Source organism: Podarcis filfolensis, assembly GCF_964270895.1.
Source record: "Podarcis filfolensis genome assembly, chromosome: 1".
In the NCBI taxonomy this organism is placed as follows: Eukaryota; Metazoa; Chordata; class Lepidosauria; order Squamata; family Lacertidae; genus Podarcis; species Podarcis filfolensis.
This window is the reverse complement of record NC_139604.1, coordinates 50,802,120-50,827,648: the sequence shown is the minus strand read 5'-3', so window position 1 is coordinate 50,827,648 and position 25,529 is coordinate 50,802,120. Positions and strand designations below refer to the sequence as shown.

General features: G+C 46.3%; 1 protein-coding gene and 1 long non-coding RNA gene across 21 annotated transcripts in view; one reads left to right on the top strand and one right to left on the bottom strand.

Annotated features, from left to right (window-relative positions):
• The first annotated feature begins 4,371 nt into the window (after positions 1-4,371).
• Positions 4,372-25,529, top strand: part of TNS1 (tensin 1) — a 319,529-nt gene continuing 298,371 nt past the window's right edge. For 16 of the 19 annotated variants that reach the window (XM_083583947.1, XM_083583945.1, XM_083583943.1 and 13 more), the window contains exon 1: positions 4,372-4,810. In XM_083583947.1, the coding sequence (XP_083440073.1) occupies positions 4,688-4,810 (123 nt within the window). In that variant the 5' untranslated portion in view covers positions 4,372-4,687. The remainder of the gene's footprint in view (positions 4,811-25,529) is intronic. The other 3 variants (XM_083583948.1, XM_083583946.1, XM_083583940.1) reach the window with 2 other exon arrangements.
• On the bottom strand, positions 6,859-23,124 carry LOC310764089. Of its 2 annotated transcripts, none has more exons than XR_014549010.1 (3): positions 22,955-23,124; positions 18,082-18,239; positions 6,859-7,058 (listed from the first exon to the last, which is right to left on the bottom strand). It is a non-coding gene; the product is annotated as an uncharacterized lncRNA (long non-coding RNA). The 2 variants fall into 2 exon arrangements; XR_014549011.1 differs by having other exon boundaries at positions 18,082-18,236.

The window sequence follows — 25,529 nt, the reverse complement described above, 5'->3', positions numbered from 1 at the left end:
TTTGCAGGTAAAGACACTTTTGCAAGCAGGATCGAGTATACCCAGCCAGATACCACCATGAATACAGAATAGAAAGACTGCACGGGGTGGGGGTGGGGGAGCTAGGTCCACACCCAGCCTGTTTTGCTGCTTTTCACCCCCCCCCCCTGTTGTGTAATGCTTTTTGCATTTGTTCAATATATCTGTGTAAAGATGAGAAAAGAAACAATGAGGGGTGTGGCGCAACAAGGGACAAATGTGACGTGTTAAGCCAGGTGGATTTACTTCCAAATAAATCCACCTGGAAGCATCCACTTGAACTGACAGGATGGATGGCCTCTTCCAAGTGTAAACAATGGAAGAGCCATGCTAGCCTTTCATAACGCAGAGAGAAAGAAATGTGTTCAATGGCACATTGAGACAAACTTTTTTTAGAGGCTTTTATCTTCATAAGTGACCATCTTACTTTAGCAGATACGGAGATGGAACTGGGATGTATGGTTCAAGTATGTTTAGGTCACTGCCCAAGGCTGCTGTTTCAAATTGCAAGAGCATTTACTGATGGTAAACACACCGGCCTTTTGCGGGCCCAGCTACCTCATCACAAACAGAATTTGTAGTGAGTATATATAGACACTTGCCTATAATTTCAAGGACAAGCTTAAAGCAGGTCAGTATCCCTCCTGATGTCTGTTCTGATGTAGTGAGGGACTTTATGGGGAGGGAATTAGAACCTAGAATCATAGAATCATAGAATCATAGAATCATAGAATCATAGAATCATAGAATCATAGAATCATAGAATCATAGAATCATAGAATCATAGAGTTGGAAGAGACCACAAGGGCCATCGAGTCCAACCCCCTGCCAAGCAGGAAACACCATCAGAGCACTCCTGACATATGGTTGTCAAGCCTCTGCTTAAAGACCTCCAAAGAAGGAGACTCCACCACACTCCTTGGCAGCAAATTCCACTGTCAAACAGCTCTTACTGTCAGGAAGTTCTTCCTAATGTTTAGGTGGAATCTTATTTCTTGTAGTTTGGAACCATTGCTCCGTGTCCGCTTCTCTGGAGCAGCAGAAAACAACCTTTCTCCCTCCTCTATGTGACATCCTTTTATATATTTGAACATGGCTATCATATCACCCCTTAACCTCCTCTTCTCCAGGCTAAACATGCCCAGCTCCCTTAGCCATTCCTCATAAGGCATCGTTTCCAGGCCTTTGACCATTTTGGTTGCCCTCCTCTGGACACGTTCCAGTTTGTCAGTGTCCTTCTTGAACTGTGGTGCCCAGAACTGGACACAGTACTCCAGGTGAGGTCTGACCAGAGCAGAATACAGTGGCACTATTACTTCCCTTGATCTAGATGCTATACTCCTATTGATGCAGCCCAGAATTGCATTGGCTTTTTTAGCTGCCACGTCACACTGTTGGCTCATGTCAAGTTTGTGGTCAACCAAGACTCCTAGATCCTTTTCACATGTACTGCTCTCAAGCCAGGTGTCACCCATCTTGTATTTGTGCCTCTCATTTTTTTTGCCTAAGTGCAATACTTTACATTTCTCCCTGTTAAAATTCATCTTGTTTGTTTTGGCCCAGTTCTCTAATCTGTCAAGGTCGTTTTGAAGTGTGATCCTGTCCTCTGGGGTGTTAGCCACCCCTCCCAGTTTGGTGTCATCTGCAAATTTGATCAGGATGCCCTTGAGTCCATCATCCAAGTCGTTGATAAAGATGTTGAATAAGACCGGGCCCAAGACAGAACCCTGTGGCACCCCACTAGTCACTCTTCTCCAGGATGAAGAGGAACCATTGATGAACACCCTTTGGGTTTGTAACTGGTCAGTCAGCCAGTTACAAATCCACTGAGTGGTAGCATAGTCAAGACCGCATTTTACCAGCTTCTTTACAAGAATATCATGGGGCACCTTGTCAAATGCCTTGCTGAAATCAAGGTAGGCTACATCCACTGCATTCCCTTCATCTACCAGGCTTGTAATTCTGTCAAAAAACGAGATCAGGTTAGTCTGACATGACTTATTTTTCAGAAATCCATGCTGACTATTGGTATCACAGCATTCCTTTCTAGGTGCTCACAGACTGTTTGCTTAATGATCTGCTCCAGAATCTTCCCTGGTATTGATGTCAGACTGACTGGGCAGTAATTATTTGGGTCCTCTCTTTTCCCCTTTTTGAAAATAGGGACAACTTTAAAGAGGCACCTATTTTCCCAGTGCAAAATGTAGAACTGGAACTATAATCATACACAAATAAGGGTCAGGCTGCCCCAGCTGTTTCCAGTTATGTTTTGGGACCTATTTGGGAGTGGGGGATGGGACAGGTTAGAGCTGGAGCAGGCAGTGTTCAGAAAAGCAGAGGTCTCTTCCCTTTGCTTGACACAACCAACAACTGGACAGGCATCCCTTTTCAAAATCTCTGGTGAGAATTGTGAAATTGCATGCCCACGCAAGCGGAAATTATGCCTGCTTGTAAACATGTCTCTTTTTATTTCCTATGTTATTTCTCACCATGGAGACTATGGGGAATTCTCTAAAGGAGCAGTGCTGTGTCACACAGTGTAATAGAAATAAAACCAACCCCCAACCCTAAACCTGGCTATTTGCAAATGTAAAAGGAAGGAAGGAGGGAGGGTGGGAGGGAGGGAAGACTACCTTATATTGGGTTGGTCCACTGGCTGGTGAGAGCTCTTTGGTGTCTTGAATGAGAGCCGTTAGCTATTGGGATCCTTTGCAGCAGTGGTTAGTTCAGAAACGCAGAAATGATAGTCGCAGCCATGCCTGCTCACAGCCATGCCCCTTCTAAGATTATGCAAACTTCTAGAATTATGCAATAATCTTATAATTATACAACAATAATAATTAAAATGCAATGCAGCAGTCAGTGCAGATCTCCATGTGCTGCCTCTCAGCTGAATCTACTCTTTTCTGTGCACACACGGGGCAAACAGTTTAGAGTGCTGCAGAAATTTCATACAGGGTGGCTTAAGTTGTGTTTTCCATGAAGTTTCACTGTACGTAACAAAACTTGCATGCCATTTTCTTAGAAGTGAAGCAGCTCTCTCCAAGTTTTAAAGAAGATTGTTGCTAACATGGTTAAGTTTTCTATTGTAATCGATCCTATATGTTTGGCATTTATAGATATATTTTCCCCAAAGTGTGTCATGAGGACTTATATAACTACTTTTGTCTGATATGTCCATCCATCCCCACATGCCTGCCCCCAAATTGTAGTCCCTGCCAAGCCCAAGGGACTAGATCAGCTACCATAGCAACACTGCATCTATGATAGCGCTTTATGCTTTACAACAGGGGAAAGGAACCTAAGGCTTGGGGGCCAAATGCCTCTCTGTCTGGCCCTCAGGACTTTCCCCAGGTCACACCTGCACTGGCTCTGCTTCACATCCTCAAATGCATTTGCCCAGCTGGAATTTGTTCTTCCTTGAGCAAAAGTAGTACCTCTTGCTTGTCTAGCTAGAAGATGGAGAGATGGGAGTCTAAGCCTAGAAACCTCTGACTTTTGTGCTGCTGGTATGTAGCCTAGCCTACAGTGCAAAAGTAAGAGCCGCACCCATTGCCCCGCCTCTTTTGCCTTTGGCTCCACACAGCCTAGTGTGTGGCCCCTGAGGAATGTGGCCCCTAGGGCTGAAAAAGCTCCCCAGCTCCTGATTCCAAAGAGGTGGACAATGCCATCTGCCCTGTGCTCAGTCTAGGAAGGGACAGCTGTTTCCATCCAGAGGAAGCGGCAGCTCAGTACATCACGAATCTAATCGGTACATAGAGGGATCCCCGTTCCTATGAAGGTCGTGAAGTGAACATTTTGGGCACTCTGCACGGGCATATATCCCATGGGAAGCAACTTGTGCAGGCAGGCATAACACAGGTGCCAGTTCTGTGGGTCTCTGTGACAGGCTGTGAGGGAGCCAGCCAGGGCACCTTTGGGGGAGTTTGCTGCTCTTTCTCTCCCTGCCCCTGCGCCCTTCCTTCTCCTGCGTGCCCGCTCCAGTGTCAGGGTGCCCTGCCCCACTGTGCCATCTCCCTCTCCCTCGCTCTCTTTCTTTCACAGCCCTGCACAGTTTCCCCTTTGTTCTTTCCTGAGGAGAGAGGATCGTGTGTGCGTGCCTGTGCCAGCTTTCCCTGAGCTTCCTCTCTCCCCTCTTTCTGGGACACCGTCCCTGCGCTAGCAAATGGGTCCGTCTGCCTCCATAGGCGACACCCACACACCCCAATCGCTCCCCCCTCTCTAGGCAGGGTGCCACCTGATTCTGAGAAATTCCTCGGGCCGGGTGAGCTTTCCCTCCCTCCGCCCCCCAAGCGAGGTGCGTGTTTGTGGAGGGGGGAGGCTTCGCCCTTGAATCCTCCCCTCCCGCGTCCCTTTTGGAGAGAGGCGCAGAAGTGGGGAGAAGTTCGTTCGAGCGCGCGCGCGCGCGTGAGGTAGGGGGGGAAGGTACCTTGACCCAACCTCAGGGAGGAGAAGGGGAGGAGGAGCAGCAGCAGCCCAGCGGGTTGAGCCAGGCAGCCCTTTCCACACTCAGGCAACTCTCCCCTCGAAGCACCTGCAGCTTTGGGTTGCCCTGAGCTGCCCCCTTCTCCGGGCAGCTGGAGCTCTCGAAGCCTGGAGTGCAGGGGCTTCTTCGCTGCCTCAGTCCCCTCCCCTTCCCCTGGCAGGCTTTGCGCGGGAACCGGGTTGAATGGGATGTACCGTGAGTCTGGTGTGCTGTGAGGGGAGCCCTCGGCCCGTTCCCCTGCCCGGGCCACTGAGGCACCGAGGGACAGCGGCGGCGGCGCCTCAGAAAAGGAAGCAGCTGCCAAGGGTGAGTAATGAGTCCCTGAGGGGAAAGTCAGGGGGGTGTGAAGGGAGAGAGGCAGCTAAGAAGAGTCAGAAACTTTTTTTTTAAAGGGAGGGGAGGAATAAAAGGGAAGCAGGGAAAGGAAGGGGGTTTAGAAGGAGCTGGGTGGTGGCAGGTGTGCAGGACTCTGAGGGGACAACGGCAGCCATTTCAGGAGCTGGCCCGTTAGGGTGAAGGGGTCTCTGTCCCATCCAACTCAGTCTACTGCCGGCCAGACCCCAAACTGCTTGTGCCAAAGGGTGCCCAGGCCTGTCAACTTCATTCACAAGAGGTGTGTTGCAGAGAGAGGGCAGATAGGAAGGAGACTGGCTTTTACTGGCTCTGCCTGGCCTTGGCTTGGCCCCCAGCTCTTGTTGGGCTCCTTGGCCTCTGCCCTCCTAGTCCCAATGGGCCCCAGCTGCCCCTGGAAGGAACGGAGATAAAGGGAAGGAGAGGTGGGTCAGTCAAAGCGAACTCAGTCAAGTGGATCATCCTCAGGATTTGTCACAAGGGCCCACTGACACGTGGCTTGTGAGGTTTAAGCAGTGCTGTGCTGCCACACGCAGCTGTTTGGGCAACTTACTTGCTACGTGCTTAGCACAGCCTTGGTTGGAGAGGCAGGGAGGGTTTCTGCTGGCTATGTGTAGCATGATCATGTGAACTTGCCCTCATTTTCTGTGGTGTGGTGAGAAAGAGACTGAAGCCTGTGATTTTTAACAGAAGAAAAGAGGCATCACTGGGGGGAAAGGAAATGTGTTATTGGGGCTCTGCAATCAATTAAGAAATGCTCAGGGTTGAGCCTGTCAGTCCTGCTCTCCAGTTCAGAGCTCATACGACCTTTTGGAACCTATGAAATTTTGCACAACTGAAGTCTTTTATTTTCCCATTTACCTTTGATAGCTGAATGACCATGACTTTGGATCTGCTACTTTAGTGTTTCTTTTCTTTGTATATTCCCCCCACCCCCCAAGATTTCATTCTCATAGTTGCCAAGCTTTGGCCACCTATGGCTTCCAAAGGGAAGTCCACAAGCAAGACATGAGCATAATAGCCTTCTCTCACAACTGATCCCCAGCAACTGCTGTATCAGAGGTAATATAGCTATTGAGACGGAAAGTCTCATCCACCATGAACTTACTTAATCTCCTTTTACTGCTATCCACATCTGTGGCTACCACTGCATCTTATGGTAGTGAATTCCATAACTTAACTATGCACTGTGTGAAGAAGTACATAAAGTCCTGGGAGATGAGGGTGAATATGAGGGAAGGTCTAAAGGGAATGTTGGGTGAATGAGAGTGGGCAAACTGGTAGTGAGATGAAAAGACTGGGGACCTTACAGTAGCTGGCTTAGGCATCTGAAAGATGGGGCACCCCATCAAATTTAAGTCATTTCTGAGAGATTGATCCTGATGTTCATGGTACAACATGGAACATGTCAGAAAGAAGGGGGGGGAATAATTGTTTGGCCTATTTGTTGATGATCTGAACAACAGGGTTAAACCATAGAGAGGTATATTGAAGTTAAATATCTGGAGAAATGTCCCAGCTATTGCAGCAGTCAGCTTGCCTAAGGAAGTTGTGGCATATCATAGCTCAGAGGTCTTTGAGGAGAAGCTGTACAGGTATCCATCAAAGATGTTTTAGCACACAACGATCCAATCTCAGGGCAAAAGTTTGGATGGGTGTCTTCCAGGAATGATTCTCTGCCAGTTTCATTCTCACTCAAAATGAGAGTAGCAGCCACTGTTCTTCTCCCTGCAACCTGCATTTAGGAGGAAGGAAGGAAAGAAAGAAGGAAGGGCCCAGAATAGAAAGAAAGGAAAAACACACCCCTAGACTCTGTTTTATGCTTCTCAGTTTTAAATATGAGCACAGTGCCAGAGTGTGGTCATGCCTCATACACCTATAGTGTTGGCAAACCTGCATTGCCCAGAACAGCTTAGCCAACATGCAGCAGCTCTCTATTTTTGGAGCCCCAAGGTCTATACTTAAGCTGAGGCCAGGCTATTTGGAGATGATGTTGCCTTTTCTTTCACTTGAGGAAAGAGACTCACATTTCCTGCTTTTCAGCTGTGCTGGCTGGGGCTGATGAGAGCTGTAGCCCAAACATCCACAGGGCATTGGCTTGGGGAAAACGGAAGCCATGTATTCCTGGTAACCTTTGCCGTCTTGTCGTCCTCCCTTATTAAGCCACCCACAGTGGTAGGGAAGAGGGAGAAAGCAAGATCACCTGGGGAAAACAAAAGAGGAGACATTAGCAGGCAAACATGCGCCTATGCACTCATCACTTCACTTGTCACCATATAATAAGCAGGTCTCTCTCTGTGTGGGTGGAAGCCTGTGTGCCATTGGCCTGTTGCCCTCTCAGATATGCCCAGTGGGGGGGGGGGAATGAGCAGGCACCCGCTCTTCATGTCTTCTCCTTCAGTCTGCCAACTAACATGCCATCCCATACAGACAAGCTTGCACTGTGGCTGAAACACTATTGTGCCTAGGTTCTGTCCTTTTGAGAACTCCCTCATGTTGTAGCCAGCACCAGTTTGCATTCCACTAAGTGGCATTGGGCTATCTCTGCCCAGTCCATGTTCACTGCTGCCGTTGGGCCCTTCTCCAGAGGACTGTAGAGAACTGGGCTGACTTGCAAAACCTGCAAGGGAGCCAAAGATGCTCCCCCTTTCAGTTCCTTCTGATATCATTTCACTTTGGCCATTTTTGATTTCCAACAGCAAACACGATGTGGCATTCATCTGGCTTCGACCACCTGCAAATTTATTGACGTAATCTGCTGCCTCTTAATCCTCTCCTATGGGTTGCTTTAATAAAGGGAAAGGTCAGGGTTTTTCACCAGGTGATACAACAGCTTCTGAGAAGTGATTGTGCAGCAGGCAGAGAAAGTTACTATTTGCCTCTGTCTATTGGCTCCAATGGATGCTCTCCAATGGAGTAGCAGCCTCTGAGAGGTGATTTTTGTGGAGGCTGTGGTCCCCAAGGCTGCTTTATTAACTGTCGCCTCATATCAACAGTCTCTAGACTAGTGGGTCCTTGTGAGTGTATTCTGCAACCTGTCATTGATGCAATAATAGTGCATTAGTGGTGGATTTGTAATGGGTGAGGTATAGGACCCCTCAACAGTTAAGTCCAGTGAAACTTGACTGTGGGGTGCAGCATCCAAATATCATTCTGCTTTATTAGTTGTTCTGCAATGGTTGCTGAATGAGATTGCATTATTGAAATCTCAAGGGACACCCTTGCGCTAGAGCACAATAAGGGTGGGGCAGGGGGAAAAAGCAGCCCAGGACATTTGTGGTATGGAAAGTTACAGGATTTCAGCAGGAACTTACAGAAAATGTGCTGATTAGAAATCACCCTTTTTAAACCTGGGACATCATTTACATTAAATTCCTGAGTTGTAATTCATTTGTATGGCCCATTGGCCTCAGGGCATCTTTCACTACTCATGCCACAGATGAATGCTGTTAATGTGGAATAGCAAGAGGTTTGTCATTTGGAAGCACTTTCTGACCTGTGTGGTGTTTACAGCCCAAACCAAGTTAAGTCGCCCACATGAAAACTCCCCCAGTTGGTTCAAATGCTCCAGTTCCAATGAGCCTTCAGTTCATGTGAGGGACAAGATCCTTCATGGAGCACATTCCCCACTCTTTACTTACAGAACAGCCTATTTTCAGATTATAAGGAAGCTTTTGTGTGCAGTCCGATTAGCCAAGGTATTTACATTACAGCTGAAAGCATTAACTGATAAGAAGTCTCATTCTTATCGAAAGCAGCTGAGCTCGGGAACAACTCTGAATTTTTATTCTGGGCCAGGAAAAACCAGAACTGGAAAGTGATAACCTTAATTTACTAGTGCCAAACTAAAAACAATACAAAACTAATTTGAATATCATAGAGGAGCCATGGAATATGCAAAGCAAGAATACCTCTGAGCGTATGCAGAGCATAAGGCCAGGCCTTCCACTGTCCCAGGCAGCTGATCTGGGGTGTCATGAAAGGTCAGGAAATTGTTACTTTTTAATTATTATTAATTTTTAAAATTGTTGTTACTTTTTTATTATTATTAAGTTTTTAGTTATATTTTTCCTCCTGGGGGGAAGAGAGGTTGTGGGGCTCCCTGACTCAGGTGCCAACATAACTTAGTCAGCCTAAGAAGCGGGTGGTGCTGTGGTCTAAACCACTGAGCCTATTGGGCTCGCTTGCCTATCAAAAGGTCAGCGGTTCGAATCCCCGCGACGGGGTGAGCTCCCATTGCTCTATCCCAGCTCCTGCCAACCTAGCAGTTTGAAAGCACACCAGTGCAAGTAGATACATAGGTACCGCTGCAGCAAAAAGGTAAATGCCATTTCCGTGTGCTCTGGTTTCCATCACGGTGTTCCATTGTGCTAGAAGCTGTTTAGTCATGCTGGCCACACGACTGAGAAAGCAGTCTGTGGACAAACACCAGCTCCCTCGGCCTGAAAGCAAGATGAGCACCACACCCTGTAGTCACCTTCGACTGGACATAACTGTCCAGGGGTCCTTTACATTTACCTTTACCTTAGTCAGCCTTGGATACTAGGCCCCTTAGCAGGGGATGGGGGGATTTGCTATTCTGTGTCAGGCAGCATAATGTCTTGGGTTGTCTGTGGGAAAGAGAGGTTCTTGTCCATACACAACGCTCAGGACCCACAGCCTGTCCACACAATAATAGAATTCAGGAGTCAGGTGCCCCCAGGGCAGATAGCATAGCAACCTTCAGTCTCACCAACTCTTACCTTTTCATTTTAGAAATTATGCACCAGATAGTTATCCTAGCGGGGAATGCCAACTTGTCTGTCTGCCACATTTTTTCCTGGGAGGCGTCTCTGGCTTGTTATGAGATTAATTTCACTGGCTTCTGATTAATCTCAGCCTGAAGATAATCTTTTGTTTGTGACATCTGTTCAGTTGCCGTGGAAATCATTAGGATCCCCTTTCACTAATGGGAGAGGAGCTCTAGAGAAGGTTGAAAGAGAAGCGGGTGGAGAGACATATATTGAGTCTGCAGATACAGTGGGAGCTGGCCTGCTAAGGCAAATACAGTGGTACCTCAGGTTACATCTGCTTCAGGTTACATACGCTTCAGGTTACAGACTCCGCGAACCCAGAAATATTACCTCGGGTTAAGAACTTTGCTTCAGGATGAGAACAGAAATTGTGCAGTGGCAGCGCAGCGGCAGCAGGAGGCCCCATTAGCTAAAGTGGTGCTTCAGGTTAAGAACAGTTTCAGGTTAAGAATGGACCTCCGGAACGAATTAAGTTCTTAACCCGAGGTACCACTGTAGAGCAGGGCCCCACCAACCTCAGTCTGCTTTCAGCCAATCCCTACCCTGAGTGCCTTCCTACTAACAACTACCTCGGGTGGCAGATGTCAGTTTCCTCTTTCTTAGCCTCAGTGCAGCCACTTTTAGAACTCAGCAGGGAGGGAGATGGGAACAAAACTAGAATTAGCTGGACCTGCCCATCATCTGGCACCACCTACTGTTGGCCTCCCTGCTTTCTACCCTACCAACTTCAACCAACACCCTTGTTTGGTACTCAAGGCCGTGCTGCACTTGCAGTATAGGGCCTGTTTCCAGGTAGGGGGATAAAATGAAACCAAAGTCAGTAAAATGGCTCCATTTCAAAGTGCCTTGAATCTTAGCCTTCAGGCCAAAGAATGCTATGTCAGTCTACCTGCTCAGATTCCCGTTTCAGACAGAACTTCTTTCTCTTCTGCCCTAAAATGTAGTGTAGATGCAAAACACTGTTGTGTCTTTTTCATTCCAAAAGAGAAAAATAGTTTTGTGGTGTGTGTGTGTCTTTTTCTTGCATTTATTTGTACTATACACCTCTCTCAGGGTTGTCAAGGAGGGGAGCATTCCAGGTTTAGCCCATGGGGTACCATTTTAGCTTCTTTTCCACAAGAGCAAAAAGATCAGTGCATAAGTACAGCCCTGAACACGACTGCCAACTGTCTTACTTTGCCTGAACAGACCTGAAAACCACAACAAAATCAAAACCACCCTTTTTATGATGAAAAACTATTCTGTTGTTGTTGTTCTTTTAAAAAAAAACTGCTTGGCCAAGCCCACTCAAGTTTAAATATACAGCTATATAAAGCAGAACAATCTCTCTCCCCTTCACACACAAACACACACATAAACTGTGCACACACTGTGCCTTTAAAGCACAAAGAATTCTGGACGCTGTAGTTTACCCCTCACAGAGTTACAATTTCCAGCAACCCTTAACAAGCAAACATTGCCCAGAATTCTTTGAGAGGGGATATGTGCTTTGAGTGTGCTCTACAGGTATAGTGTGGAGAGAGAGAGAGAGAGAGAGAGATTCCTTCCCTAGAACTCCACACAGTATGTATACAGAGTTATAACATTATTAAGTGGCAGGACTGCTGGGGAAGTGAACTGACTGAGATCTATTATAGTGAACCATTTCTCTCCAGGGTCAAGCTCAGGACAAACTGATTAAGTGAGTGTGCTGAAGAAGCCCACTATGAATAGCACTGATTGGCTCATACCTGTAATATCATTCCCCCCCCCCCCGCTTCAGAACAACTTGGCAAATTCTTTTTCAATTGATTTCACTTTTTAAAAAGAAAAGAAAAGGGCAATGATTGATGATTTAAATAAATTGTACTTGTTTCTTTGAGACTATTTTATCTCACATTTCCTATATATATGTGCATTCAAGGTGGCTAAAAACAAATAACAAAACAAAAACAAAACAACCCTCAACAAGACAAAATAAAAAAGGTGCATAAAAGAAACAGTGTGAAATATGGGTTAACTATCTAGGTTAATTTAAAAGCTCACCCAAATAAAACCATCTTCACCAGACAGCAGAAAATGGAAATTGTGGAATGTGCCAGATGAATCCCTTATGAATGCAACAGGTTAGTCTGCATGAAAATATTTGGGATGCTCTAGCTCATGGGTAGGCAAACTAAGGTCTGAGGGCCAGATCCAGCCCAATTACCTTCTAAATCCGGCCTGCAGATGGTCTGGGAATCAGCGTGTTTTTACATGAGTAGAATGTGTCCTTTTATTTAAAATGTATCTCTGGGGTATTTGTGGGGCATAGGAATTCATTCATATTTTTTTTCCAAAATATAGTCCAGCCTCCCACAAGGTCTGAGGGACAGTGGAGTGGCCCCCTGCTGAAAAAGTTTACTGACCCCTGCTGCATGTAGAACGCATTAGAGTAGTTTAAAGGTTTGTCACTGGTTTGTCACTAAGGCACAAATTACCATGGCCATATATTATATAGCAACGAAACAAAGCCCTAGTTGGAGTCAAAGCTATGGTCCTATGGGCATGTCCTCTAACTAACAAGGCTACATTTGCCCCCCCCCCCATTCTTCTGAGCCCCTCATACCACACATAAAAGGGTTGATGGCTGGCTTGGGAAGAAGCAACGTCCTTTGGGATACCATGATTGAATTATGCCCTTCAAGGGTGCAAGGTATATTATATTTATAGGATCGTATTTTTAAAACATTTCATAGAGATAAGGCATGGGCTGTGTGCCTGAGGGTGAAGCTGCACTAGAAAAAGCATGTTTACAAAGGCACACGTGACAGTTGTCAAGATGGTTGGAGCTTCTTCATCAGATGTCATTGGCAAAAGACACTTCTAACAAATGCTGCAAAATGTCTGTTTATGATGTCAATCTGTATTACAAGGAAGTTACTGACAGCCACTTTAGAATATTCATACTTCAGTAAACTCCAGAATTTTAAGTAAGGGAAGGACTAGGGATTAACACAATTCTCAACACTTCATAAAACTATGTTGTGATTTTACCCTGTGAATTGCCCCGAGACCTGCGGGTATAGGGTGGCATATAAAATCATCATCATCATCATCGTCATCTACATCATCTTTGAAGGTAATCAGGGCTAAAGTGGTATAAAACCATTATAAAGCTGTAGTGTAGATAGGGGTTAGAAGTTCAATCTCTTGACATATAGAAAACTCTACTTTTACAGAACCTGCCTCTGCAATCCTGATCTCTCTCTCTCTCTCTCTCTCTCTCTCTCTCTCACACACACACACACTTCCATTTTCTTTGATGTTATATAGAATACATTGTGATCACAATCATATAAATAACCCCTGAGTATGTTGTAAAGCTTTTTTGATTTAGACAGGAGAATGCTAAATGAGCATCAAAGCGATAAGGAGAGACAAATCTGCAATCAGGAAAAAGGTCTGTCATTCAAACCAGAAAGGGAACTTGCTACTGGGCCAGGCTGCCTAACTAGTCTCTGTCACTGGCAGCCTGTGTCAAATCAATACTTCTCATTCATGCTTCCAAGTGATGCTTGAGACAGTGGGTTTTGCAGGCTGGTGGTGGCTATGGGAAACATTTCCTTGCTTCCGTGTCTGCGCATCATTTTACCAAGCAGGTGGTGCGGTGAGGACAGCGTAGTCACCATCCCAGCTTTCCACTTTGTGGGGAAATGTCTGTGCCACTGACTGCCCACAGTGTCTCTTTACTGTCCACAAGTACACTTCATACCTTCTTTCCCAGCAGGACACACGTGCAATCGTCACTCAGCAAAATGATCCGCATGCAGTTTCATGTGCAAGAGAGGACGTTCCACACAAGAGATCTGTCGCGGTTAAAGTGGCCCTCATGCTCCTTGGTACACATGCACTCATTCTCTGTCGTCTCTGCCTTGCTGCATAAGCGCCCCTGCTCCCTCACAGTTCAGCACTGCAGCAGGGCCCCAGCTGCAGTGGCTCAGGCGCTTTCGCTGCAGCCTTGTGTAACTCAGAGCTCTGGTGGTGCAGCAGCTGCAACCGCTTTGCTGCATGCCTTACAGAAGGAGCCTATTGAGAAGCAGCCAGGAGTCCTCCCCCTTTTCTTTCCTTTTCTTGGTTTTCCCATTGGCTTCTATGTTATCCCTTATCGTTCTTAAACAGACGGAATTAAATGGGGGAGGGGTAATAAAATAAACCTGTGTCAGCACAACACAAAGGCTTGAAACCCAGTGGAAAAGGAACAGAGAAATCGGGAGGTCTGAATGACAGGGCAGCTATGCTGGCAGATTAATAAATAGGAAGCAATGAGTTTGAGAATGGACCAGACTGGCTCTCTGGAGTTAACTCCTGGTCCTGCACACATTCATCTTGTGACTTTGGTCTAACCTCATCTACAATGTTCTCAACCTATATACTTTTTGGGGGTGTGGGCTGGGCTGAATTCCAGCCAGAGAAACTGCACCAAGCACCCCGAGGATAGGAGGCATTTGGGGTGCAGCAGCAGGCAATGCACAGAGGAACCTGCTTTACTCAGCAGTATGGGGGCATAGATATTCTTCAGCTAACATACTTTTCTGCACAGGGTGTGTGCATGATGTGTGGCTTCAAGCTGTCAGTGGCACCGCTTCCTTATTTTTCCTAGAAAGAGAGTGCTATAAACATCTATGGGGTGGGCTTTTTTGTTTTGTTTTGTTTTGTTTTAACTTCCTCTCTCCCTTTCTGGAAATGTCAGAGCTTTCTTTGGTCAGTAACCTCCAACACAGGAGCAGAGGAGGGGAAGCAGCTTTGAGCCATGTGGTTCAGTTCAGATGCTGCCCAATTAACACTGAGCATCCAGCACATGGCATTGCCACCTGCAATACAAACACAGGAGGAAAGATTGCAGGGCTGGCTGCATCTCTTCAATTGTGGGGAAGCACTTATATGACCTACTCAACTAGAATAAACTTCAATCTGAATTGAAGACACTCCCCTGCCCCCAGCATCAAGTCATCCCAGTCTGAGAAAGACTTCACTCTAAAGCTCTCCTGGTGATGCCTGGGTGATGGCATATAACCTACAGCGGGAGATATATCAGAGAGCCTACTGGAAGTGATGTCATGCCCAGTGTGATGTGGTTGTTAGAGCACCGACTGGTCATTGTCTCTCAGCCTAACCTGCCTCACAGGGTTGTTGAGCGGATAAACTGTGTGGGGGGAGGGAACTATGTATGGTGCCTTGAGCTTCTTGGAGAACAGGTGGGACATGTAGCAAACAAAGACAGAAAACAATTAAATGCAATATATTACCCACATTTCTTGATCCATTTTGTAGCCATGGTGCGGACAATTAAGTACAGCATTGTGCTCTATGGCCATTTGAACCACAGAAAAACAGGGTACTCGGTGTGCTCTCTAGGACTATGTTGACCTTCTGGGAAATGGGGCAACCTTTCAAAATAATGGATGCTTTTAAAAGGGAGGGGGGAAAGGTGGTAGTATGACATTGTACAATCCCAAGTGTTTTGCGTATAAGATTGTTTTATACTAAGTGCCTCTTGGTGCAAGGACTGTTGGGAGGAGTGGAACCACTTCAGTCCTCCCTCTGGGATGGTCTCTCAGCTTCCTTCCAGATTCTGTGCCAGACCTTTGAGGTTTCAAGCTCTGACCTGCTATTTTGCTAGCCAGCATTTCCTCCTTGCACCGAGAGCATTGGCCATGATGAAAAATGATGTCAGATCAAGATGATCTCTGCCCCTTGCTCATCTCAAATAAACTGTCATTGACAAATCCCTTATGAGCTGGCTCCTGGCCAAGTCCACTGCATTTCACAGCCCAAACTCACTGCCGCTTCCTCCTCCTCCTCCTGATGGCCGTCTGACTGCAGGCAACACTAATCACTTTCCCTTTTCCATCCCATTTCCCTGGGAAATTGAAAATCTTTTGACTTTTCATCCCAGCCTGGGCTGAATAAATAAATACTCTTAAAACATTTATAGTGTGCATTGTGACCTGGGTTGCTTTTCTACTTCTTTGATTTATATCCTGCAAGATCTGGGCAGTTCACATATTTTCAATTTTATTTTTATTTTAATGGCAGCGGCTGTTGCAGGGGTGGGGGAACACCCCAGGAAATACAATTTTAATAAACGTTGTTCCAATACACCCACCCTCCCTCCCTCCCTATAGGCAGCTGCTTTGGGCATTAAGCCAAAGAGCAGCTTGCTACTGTGGCTGCATATACACTGTATCTCTAAAGCACATGACTTGTCCCAAAGAATCCTGGGAACTGTAGTTTGTTAAGGGTGCTGGGAATTGTAGCTCTGTGGGGTGAAACTGCAGTACCCGGTATTATTTGTGGGAAGTGATGCACTTTAAATGTGCCTTAAATGCATGGTGTGTGAGATATTGGCCTTCCTGGGCAGGAAGGATGCACAGACACCCCTGTAGCAGCTCTTCATCCTCTGGTGCCAGGCTAATGGTGCCTGCTGTGCTTCTGTGGCCATGGGCCAAATGGCTGTTCTAGCTGAATTCTCTTTGGGAGGGAGGGAAGGAAGGAGGGAGGGGGAAAGAAGCTCTCAGGAGCTGCTGGCCCTCTGGCTAACCATGATGTCTGGGACCAGGCTGTCCCTTTTCCACAGAGAGACTCTTTCATCAAATTAAATTAAGCTAAATTAAAGAGAAAGTCTCTTTAATGAAGGCACTCTATGAAGCCATGTGTTCTCTCCCCAAGGTGATGAAGGGACCATGACCATCTCCTTTCTGGAGGAGGTTCCCGCTTTGTATTGTGGGAACTGATTGTTCACTTCCCATCGGAGGGTCTGCTCTGCAAAATTGCTTGTGGTTTGACGGGTGCAGCAACCCGCCGCCATGCACCCATTTATCACTTTCCCACAGAGACGCTACCCCACAACTCACAGAGCTACAGTTCCCAGCACCTTTAACAAGGGTTCTCAGAATTCTTTTTGGGAAGACCTGGCCCTTTAAATGTCTGGCCGTAGACACGGCTGCTCCCAGAGTGGCTTATGTACAGTCAACTGAGACAAGGCAGCAGGGTCGGGCACAGATTTGTAAACAGTTGTTCTTACAATGACCAGCTTGCCTAGTTCAGGAGTAGGAATTGCCTGATGGAGCTGGTAGCTGGCATGAGCATCACCTTCCATCTTCTGCTGCATCTTTCTTTCTTTCTTTCTTTCTTTCTTTCTTTCTTTCTTTCTTTCTTTCCTTCTTTCTTTCTTTCTTTCTTTCTTTCTTTCTTTCTTTCTTTCTTTCTCTTTCTCTCTTTCTCTCTTTCTCTCTTTCTCTCTCTCTCTCAAAAAAATAAAAATAAAATAAAAAAATATTTACACACTGCCCTCACATAAGATATCAGGGTGGTTTACAACAACAGGTCAGGTATACAATAAAATATAAAAACCATTTAAAACAGAGCAACTTAATCATTAAAAAGACTGGCTAATCCAAAGCTGCACAGGCCTCTAGGCACAACACAGTCTTCCATGGGTGCCTGAAAGTCACAAGTGAGGATGCCTGCTGAGTCTGTCCTGGAAGAGTCTTTCACAGCGTGGGACAGGTGACACTGGCGCTTGGCTCCTGGATGAGGCCAGCTGGGCCTCTGTAACACAGGGGACAACTAGCAGCGCTCCTCTGGATGATCTCAATGGTCGAGCTGGAACAGAAGGGCCTAGAAGTATCCTGGACCCTATTTATTTGTGATAGCAATGCCACTGAATTCTAGAACGTTCAGAATTCTAGGACTGGAGGGCCAATTTTGGATCATTTTGCTTGTGCTCCAAAGCCCTCTGGGTCCTCTCTGAATTCCATATTCCGCTCCAGAGTCTGAACAGAATGAAACTGCAGTGCTCTCACCCATCCCTGCTATATCATGAGTATGCACTGTCATGTGACATATCTTGGTGAGTCCTTCCTCTCATCTTTCTTCATTCTTGAACTCTCAGTGGGCACTAGCAACAAAGCGAAGCAGGAATAGGAAAATTAATTCAGCTCCTAGGCCCCACTCCTAATTGTCACAGGTTCCTCAATTTTAAAACACTCTAGTCCGAGGCCAGTGCAGCCCCACCTCAGTTACCCAAGAGAAGCAATCACTCAGGATTAGGATTAGGTCTCTACCTCTAGCCCTGTGAACCCAGATTCCACCTAGTTCCTCAAACCACTCCTAAATACTACAGAACACGGTAGTTCAGGAGCAGCAGTGTTTGCAAGCTGAAAGAATGTGGTCAGAAGAACCCCCATACAAAGCAATCAAGTTTCTGCTGGAATTTTGTTCTACTTTTCTATCCTCCAATTCTGGCACCTGGCCTAAAGAATGAAATTGCGGCTGGGCCTGTAAAATCATGGATGATTGTCCAGGCTGCTTTTTTCCTATATCACCAGTCCAAGAAGACTAGCATGCCATCTTTTAAAATCTCATACTTCTTTTTTTTTTTAAAAAAAATAAAAATAAACCTGATCCCACCTGTGTCATCTTGACATCTGGAATAAGGTGTTGCACCAGATCATGCATGGAGCCAAAGTGAGAGTTATCTCTTCTCAGATGCATCCTGCTGCAGGACCATTAGTGTAGGTGAGCTTGCTGTGAAGGCTCTGGATTCTGTTTTGGCTTAAGCAGCTCTACTGGGGAAACAAATCCTAAAGTGAGATCCATTATCTTTGCAAATGACTCATAGGTCACACCTAACCTAACTGTGTTTTCCAAGGGCTTCATTCCCAAAATCTGGGCCAGATTTGTTATTGAAAAAAAGAGCCAGATTCCAATTAGGCACTAGGAGAAAGGGAAGGTTTTCAAAAGCACACAAAATGGATCCACTCCAGCAGTTTCTGTTGTGTCATCTTTGGCTGGATTTTCAGTCAGGCTGGACAGACTTGAAGGTGGGTGTCTAGTCCCTTTCTGAAAACCAGGATTACTTTGGGATGGGGAAGGCTAGTTTGGGTGAAAATGGGCCTCTCGGGGCCACATGCAAACCTATGTTATGTTGAACACCTGATCCACTGTAGAAGTGCACTCATCAATGAGCAATTTTTAAATTTAGGATCAAACTCAGGAAAGACCAGTTCTGCCAATTTGCAGCGGAAGCTAGTTGTGTGCAGTGCTTATTGTCTCATCATAAATGCCAGTGTTGTGTAGTAGCAGGATTTGGCTGACTTTGGCAGTGCCTGCTAAGCCCAGCCCTTACCTGCCTCACACCTGATGTATGGCAGGAGTGCATGGGTTGCCTGAACCGGCCTCTCAGTCCATATGGAGAGGACTGGCGGGACAGATTTTGCCCAGATTCAAATCCCCAACCAGCCATGAAACTCATTGGGTGACCTTGGTCAAGGCACTGGCCCAGTTCACACATAATACTAAGCCAAACCATGGTTTAACATGAAGAAACAGACATGCATGTTCCCGGAGAGAAGATCACAGTCACTGTGCTTCTCTCCCTGTCCTGCTTTTGCTGCAGCACTACACAGTGGGGCTAAGACATGGTTTGACTTAGCCTTACATGCGAATCAGGTCACCAACTTTGACTGTAAGTGTATGACTTTTGTTCTAGCCTCTTGTTCCCGTAAAAAACCCAAAGTGGCTCCTGCAAGCCTAATGTCTGCCCACCCCAGGTATATGTGAAGCACTTCAAACATGCTAACCAAGCAATCCTATATATATCTACTCAGAAGTAAATCTCATAGTGTTCAGTGGGGCTTATTTCCAGGTAAGTGGATACAGTATTGGATTGCAGCCTGAAGTGCAAAGTGTTACTACTACAAGTTGCAACTAATTTATATTGTTGTGAACAACTTAGAGGTTTTGTTTTTGTTTTACAATAAAACAGTATGTATATTTTTTTCTAAATAAACTACCGGTAATTAGAAACCTCTGGTATTAAAACCTACTATTCCCTTTCTGGCATCCATGGGGCATGGATCATGGAGCAAAAGTAACTTGCAGTGACTTTTCTAGTTAAATTCATTTGCGTTTTGGATGAAAAAGCTGGTTATGGTGGCTTGAAAATTACTGTATTAATAGAGGATATAATTTGTGCAAGAGTCTTAACACGTGTAATGATGGCATCTTGGTTGGGATGCACCTGAGATAGAAATGAAGAAATTGACCTGGTGCAGCCAACATAGATAGCACAGGAGTAGCCTCGGTACATTGTTGGGCTGCAACTCCCATCAGCCCCAGCCAGCATGGCCAATGGAGAGAGATGATGGGAAAATTAGACCAACAACATCTGAAGGGCACCACCTTGCATACCCTTGGAGTGCGCACACACATATAACCTTTGTTTCCACACATTGCTGAACAGCAAAATGCTCGTGCTAAAACATATGTTATATTCACACCCTCGGGACATTGCCAGGATCAATTCAAAGTGATATGCCCCTGGGATCTAGTCTAGCATTGTTGGAATTTAATCATAGAGGAGTCTTTCAAGGGAAAGGCCCTCAAGCTCAGCAGCCAATTTGTTGTTCAGAAACTGCAGTTAGAATCGCTGCCTTGTTTCCTGCCGGAGCTATTGAATATCACTAAAACTAGAAGTTACTTCGCCTGTTGGATTTCTGGCTGTTAACACACAGGAGTCTTGACCAGGAAAAAGGATGGCATCTGTAGTTGGGGACTGCTCTCCTTTCCCTTCTTCTGCTTGCAAAGTGGCTTCCCTCCGTCATTTTTTCCATTTGGCCTTTTCCGCTAAATTCTCAGCTCCAGCCTGCCTCCGATCCACCTTGGTTTCCCTATGGGCCAACATGGCCCCCTTCCACATTGCCCTTGCTGTGTCCCATGTTTCCAAGTGACTCATCGTGTCATTGAAAAGGCCCTTGTAATCACAATTAGGTAGCTGGCTGTCGTTTCCCTCCCTTATCTCCAAGCATTGCTCTCTTGGGGGCTTACAGACAATCCCCTGCTGATGGGCCCTCTGCAAAACTCCTTTATGTGCCGCCCGGGAGCTCTAGCTCTCCCCACTCCCAGGGCTGTGCCTTCCTTGGGTTTTGTTCCCAGTCCCTCTTTGATGTCTCCCTTGCAGCTGGACCCCATCCAAGAGTGAGACAAACAAGGCCTCTTGCCTGCCTATCGCACTTGGAAGGGAGAAGCACAGAGGAGCCTTTGGCTCGAATGGAGGGTGGCTGCCTGAATCGAAGGCCTGTTTGGGGAGGTGGGCATTTTCTTCCTTTCCCAGGCCCTAGAGGTGACCCTGTCCAGTTCCCACTGCTAACCTCTGCCTACCTCGGCCCCGTTATTTGCAGGTGACTCCCTCCCTCATTCGCCTTTCCCATGCCAGTGCAATTCTCCTAGGGTACTAGGATCGCAAGATTAAAATGTCCCATCTTTTAGGAACGTTTTGATGCCTGGAATAAGGAACACCCACTGTATGGCATCTAGTGAAGATGTTACGCGTAGGGAGAGAAAAAGTAGGCAACTGGACTTAGGTTTGGCACAGTAACTGCCCCCAGCTGACAGAGGCTGTATGCTTTTAATAGCAGTGGGACAGGAAGACATTCAACAGGTGTTGCATTTCCCTGTCACTCCATCTAAAGGCTAGGGAAAGTTGCTTGTTGAATGTCTGCCTGTCCAGCAGCTGTCAAAGTCTCTGGAGGAAAAAAAAGGGGGGGAATGGCTATATTGCAAATTGGGCACTTTTCAGCTAACTCTGCTATGATGAATTACAGTAGGATACAGCCATGAAAAACATCTGGTAAGAAGGGATCTGAATAGTTTGCACATATGAATATATATATGTGTGTGTGCTTGTGTTCAAGTATTGTTTACTCAGAGCAGACCCACTGAAATGAACGAAGATAACTAAATTAGGTCTATTTATTTCAGTAGGTCTCCTCGTGTCATCGTGAAATATACTCAGAGTCGCAAAGTGATTTCATGCTCTTTATTCAGCTCATAGTGGTGAGGAGGAATGAATGAATGTCCCCTCAAAGTATCTGCTTTATATACATTATTTACACAATGGGCTGCACATGATTGGCTAATTCCGGAATTCTACTGTAAGCCAATCAGGTTGTGGATTCACTTCTATCTGGAGCATGATTGGGTGGTTCCTGCCAACCAATCATACTGCTGCATTGTTCTAGGACCAATCAGACTGCTGCATTCTGAATCCTATTGTTCTAGGACCAATCAGACTGCTGCAGTTTGGATCCTATTCAACTCAGTACATAACACATCAGTAGCCTGACCTTGAGGTATTTGGGTGTGTTTTAAAAAACAAGTCCCTGGCCCTGTGAACTTCCCAGGTAGGGGCTACCTTGCCCTTTGTTTATTGTGCTACTTTTCCATCATCCACTATGAAGAGCCCAGGCCCAAGCTGGGAGTGGATACAGTGAGAGGATTAGATTAACTCAGGCATTTTTGGTCCAAAGCATTTAGCCAAAGGGTGTGTGTATTCCCCTTCCCCATAGAAGCAATACTTTGAAAAATCTTGTTGCATCATTCACAGCACAACCCTAGGCATGTCCACTCAGAGATAAGTCTATGGAGCTTATTCCCATGGAACAGGATTGCAGCCTTAAATGCCAATCCCTGCCTCCATGTATCCCTACTGCCGCCACCACTGTGCCCCCTGAAGCAGGTCATGCCATCTTACTACATAGCAGAGCTGGCCATGATGTCATCAGGCCTTCAGAGGTGGGATGGCTAAGATGTGGCTCACCTGATGTTGCTGGACTCTATCATCCCAGACCGTTGGCTGTGCAGGATGGGGCCGATGGGAGTGGTAGTCCAACCATAAAGGGAGGTTCCCCACCCCTGCTTTAGATGTAAACTTCAAGTCTCCAAGATGGGGGGTGTACTTGTAACCCATAACTCCATGCTGAGAGTTCCAGCATACCTTGAAAGGAATGAAACATGGGCAGGGCTCTCTCAGCTGAGGCAGGACACTGGTGGGTTCTCACTAAAATGGAGGTTTTAGCTGTGGAAAGCCTTGTCACTTTGTAGAAAAAGGCCTGCTGTTCCCTGTCATTAGCACCTTGGCTCCGATAAAGCCAATGCTTCTCCCTTCCCCAAACCGGGCTGTCTGGTAGGTCTCTAAGAGAGAGATAAAAGTCCACATGATGCTTTTGGGAAAGCCTTTTCGGTCTTTCCTGCCAACATTCTCTGGCTTTACAGTCCACATCACAGTCAAGTTCTGACACCCCTTGAGGTGTTGTACGTGTGTAGGTGTAAGCATTTTAGCTGAAAACACTTTCTACAACATGCTGCCCATTTACTGTTTAAAAAATGCAGCTGGGAGAAAATTAGCACAGTCAATAAACAGGGTTTCTTCTTGTCAGAAGGTCGGTGGAGTTAAGAAACATGCTACTGCCAGACTGGGTTACAGAGCAATGAGAAAACTCACCCTCTGTCCTGTCTCCTACAGTGGACATCAACCGATACCAGAGAATCAGTATGACTGGGCCATGAGAAATATCCAAGTACATTTTGTGCACACAGGTCATGTGGGATCATATGCACATCTCATTGTAACAAATAAGAGAAAGCACAAGTCTTGGTGGTCCTGCATGCCTGTCCTTGACCTCTGACCTCTTCACAGTTGCAATCACCTTGTGGACCTCCAATCTCTCTGCCTGCCCTGGCTCTTTGGGCTGATATGCTCTGATGTAACAGTGGACCTGGACAGACGGAGTTGTCACAATCTCTGCCTGCCATTGACTTTAGCCACTTCCATGTCACAGAAGGGCTAGGGAAGCCCAGTGCTAAGAAACTGAGTGTCCTGAAGACCTGAGACACCTTAAATTCAACCATATAAGGATTGTCAAATTTTAAGCCACTTATATGTGGTCTTGGATGCAGCCTAAAGCTCTGGCTAGACCTAAAATTCTGTAGCTTCAAAAAGTCAGTTATGAACTACCTTGGTGTCTTGTAATCAGGACCAGGTAGCAGCAAATGTGTTGGACCTTGGTGGCTGGGAAACTGTTCACCCGGACAGCGTGCACCTCCTGCCTCTTCTCCTTGGTAGAGGGATTTGATGAAGACAGTATCCTGACCTACCGTAGATGGATTTTTTGTTTATTTCCACTAATAGCAACGGGACGTGGGTGGCGCTGTGGGTTAAACCTCAGAGCCTAGGACTTGCTGATCAGAAGGTCGGAGGTTCGAATCCCCGTGATGGGATGAGCTCCCGTTGCTCAGTCCCTGCTCCTGCCAACCTAGCAGTTCGAAAGCACGTCAAAGTGCAAGTAGATAAATAGGTACCACTCCAGCAGGAAGGTAAACGGCGTTTCCGTGCGCTGCTCTGGTTCGCCACATGACCCGGAAGCTGTACGCCAGCTCCCTTGGCCAGCAAAGCGAGATGAGCGTGCAACCCCAGAGTCGCCTGCAACTGGACCTAATGGTCAGGGGGTCCCTTTACCTTTACTAATAGCAACACCGTGTGACTGTTTGCAATAATCTATGTGCCTTCTCCTGTACAGCAGTGGAGGCTGCTGTATTTGGGCAAGTGGGACATTTCCCCATCAGCTTCAACCTGCTCTCAGCCACGCCCCCCAACTGCTACCTTCTTATCTGCAACCAGTCTAGCGGGTAGTCCTGGTTATCTTTTTATTTTTTATTTTTATAAATTTAAAACAACAACAACAAATCAATGCAGCATTTCACAATTAACAATAAATTAACACTGGGATTTCCCTTCACCCCTTCATGGTTTTCCTGAATTTTCAAATATTGCTGCATATTGTAGTTATTCTATTCCTTATCTCCACCACAGTTTTCTCAGGTACAATTTTACCACTGTCCTTGTTCAAAGCCTACTTGTGTTTTAACATGTTTACAATAGTTTTTAAAGTAATCTATGAAGGTTTCCCACTCTTCCTTAAAGTCTGTCTTATCCTTATCTATCAATATTCTATCAATTTAAGCCGCCAGTCCTCTTTAGTAGGTGCCCCCACATCTCGCCATTTTTGTGCATATAGTATTCTTGCTTCAGTTGTTGCCTATAAAAATAAATTCATCTGGTGTTTTTTTTTCCTGGTAGTCCTGGTTATCAGCTTCCTCATCCTCCTTAGTCTTGGTGTAGCCCTTATCAAATCCAACAGGGAGGAGGATGGGGGACAGTGCTAGACTTAGGTGGAATCTAGGTAAAGGTAAAGGGACCCCTGACCATTAGGACCAGTCGTGGCCGACTCTGGGGTTGCGGCGCTCATCTCGCTTTACTGGCCGAGGGAGCCGGCGTACAGCTTCCGGGTCATGTGGCCAGCATGACTAAGCCACTTCTGGTGAACCAGAGCAGTGCACGGAAATGCCGTTTACCTTCCCGCCGGAGCGGTACCTATTTATCTACTTGCACTTTGATGTGCTTTCAAACTGCTAGGTTGGCAGGAGCAGGGACCGAGCAACGGGAGCTCATCCCGTCGTGGGGATTCGAACCTCCGACCTTCTGATCGGCAAGTCCTAGGCTCTGTGGTTTAACCCACAGCGCCACCCGCGTCCCTAGGTGGAATCTACACACATATAAAAAACGCTGTGAAAATGCTTTTTTAAAAAACGTTTTGAAAAACACATTGAATTTGGCATAGCTCACTGTCGCCATCTAGTGCCACATTTGTATATTGCACTTTACAACACATTGAAAACTTTTTATTTGCAGCTGTATAAAGTAAAGGTAAAGGGACCTCTGACCATTAGGTCCAATCATGGCCAACTCTGGGGTTGCAAGCTGAGTCCTGTGTTGGCTCTGCCTGTCATTGGCTTTGGCTCCACCCGTCACTGACTCTGGCGCCACCTACTGTTGGCCTCCCTGCCTCCTGCCCCACCAGACCCAGTGGTCACGAGTTGCCACTGTGAACATTTTAAAAAAAAGGTTCAGCAAAGGACCTGGCAAAAGAGATGGGGTTGCTTCTTTGACAGAACTTTTGTACACTGAGGTCCAGCACCGAGGGCCTTCTGGTGGTTCCCTCACTGTGAAAAGCGAAGTT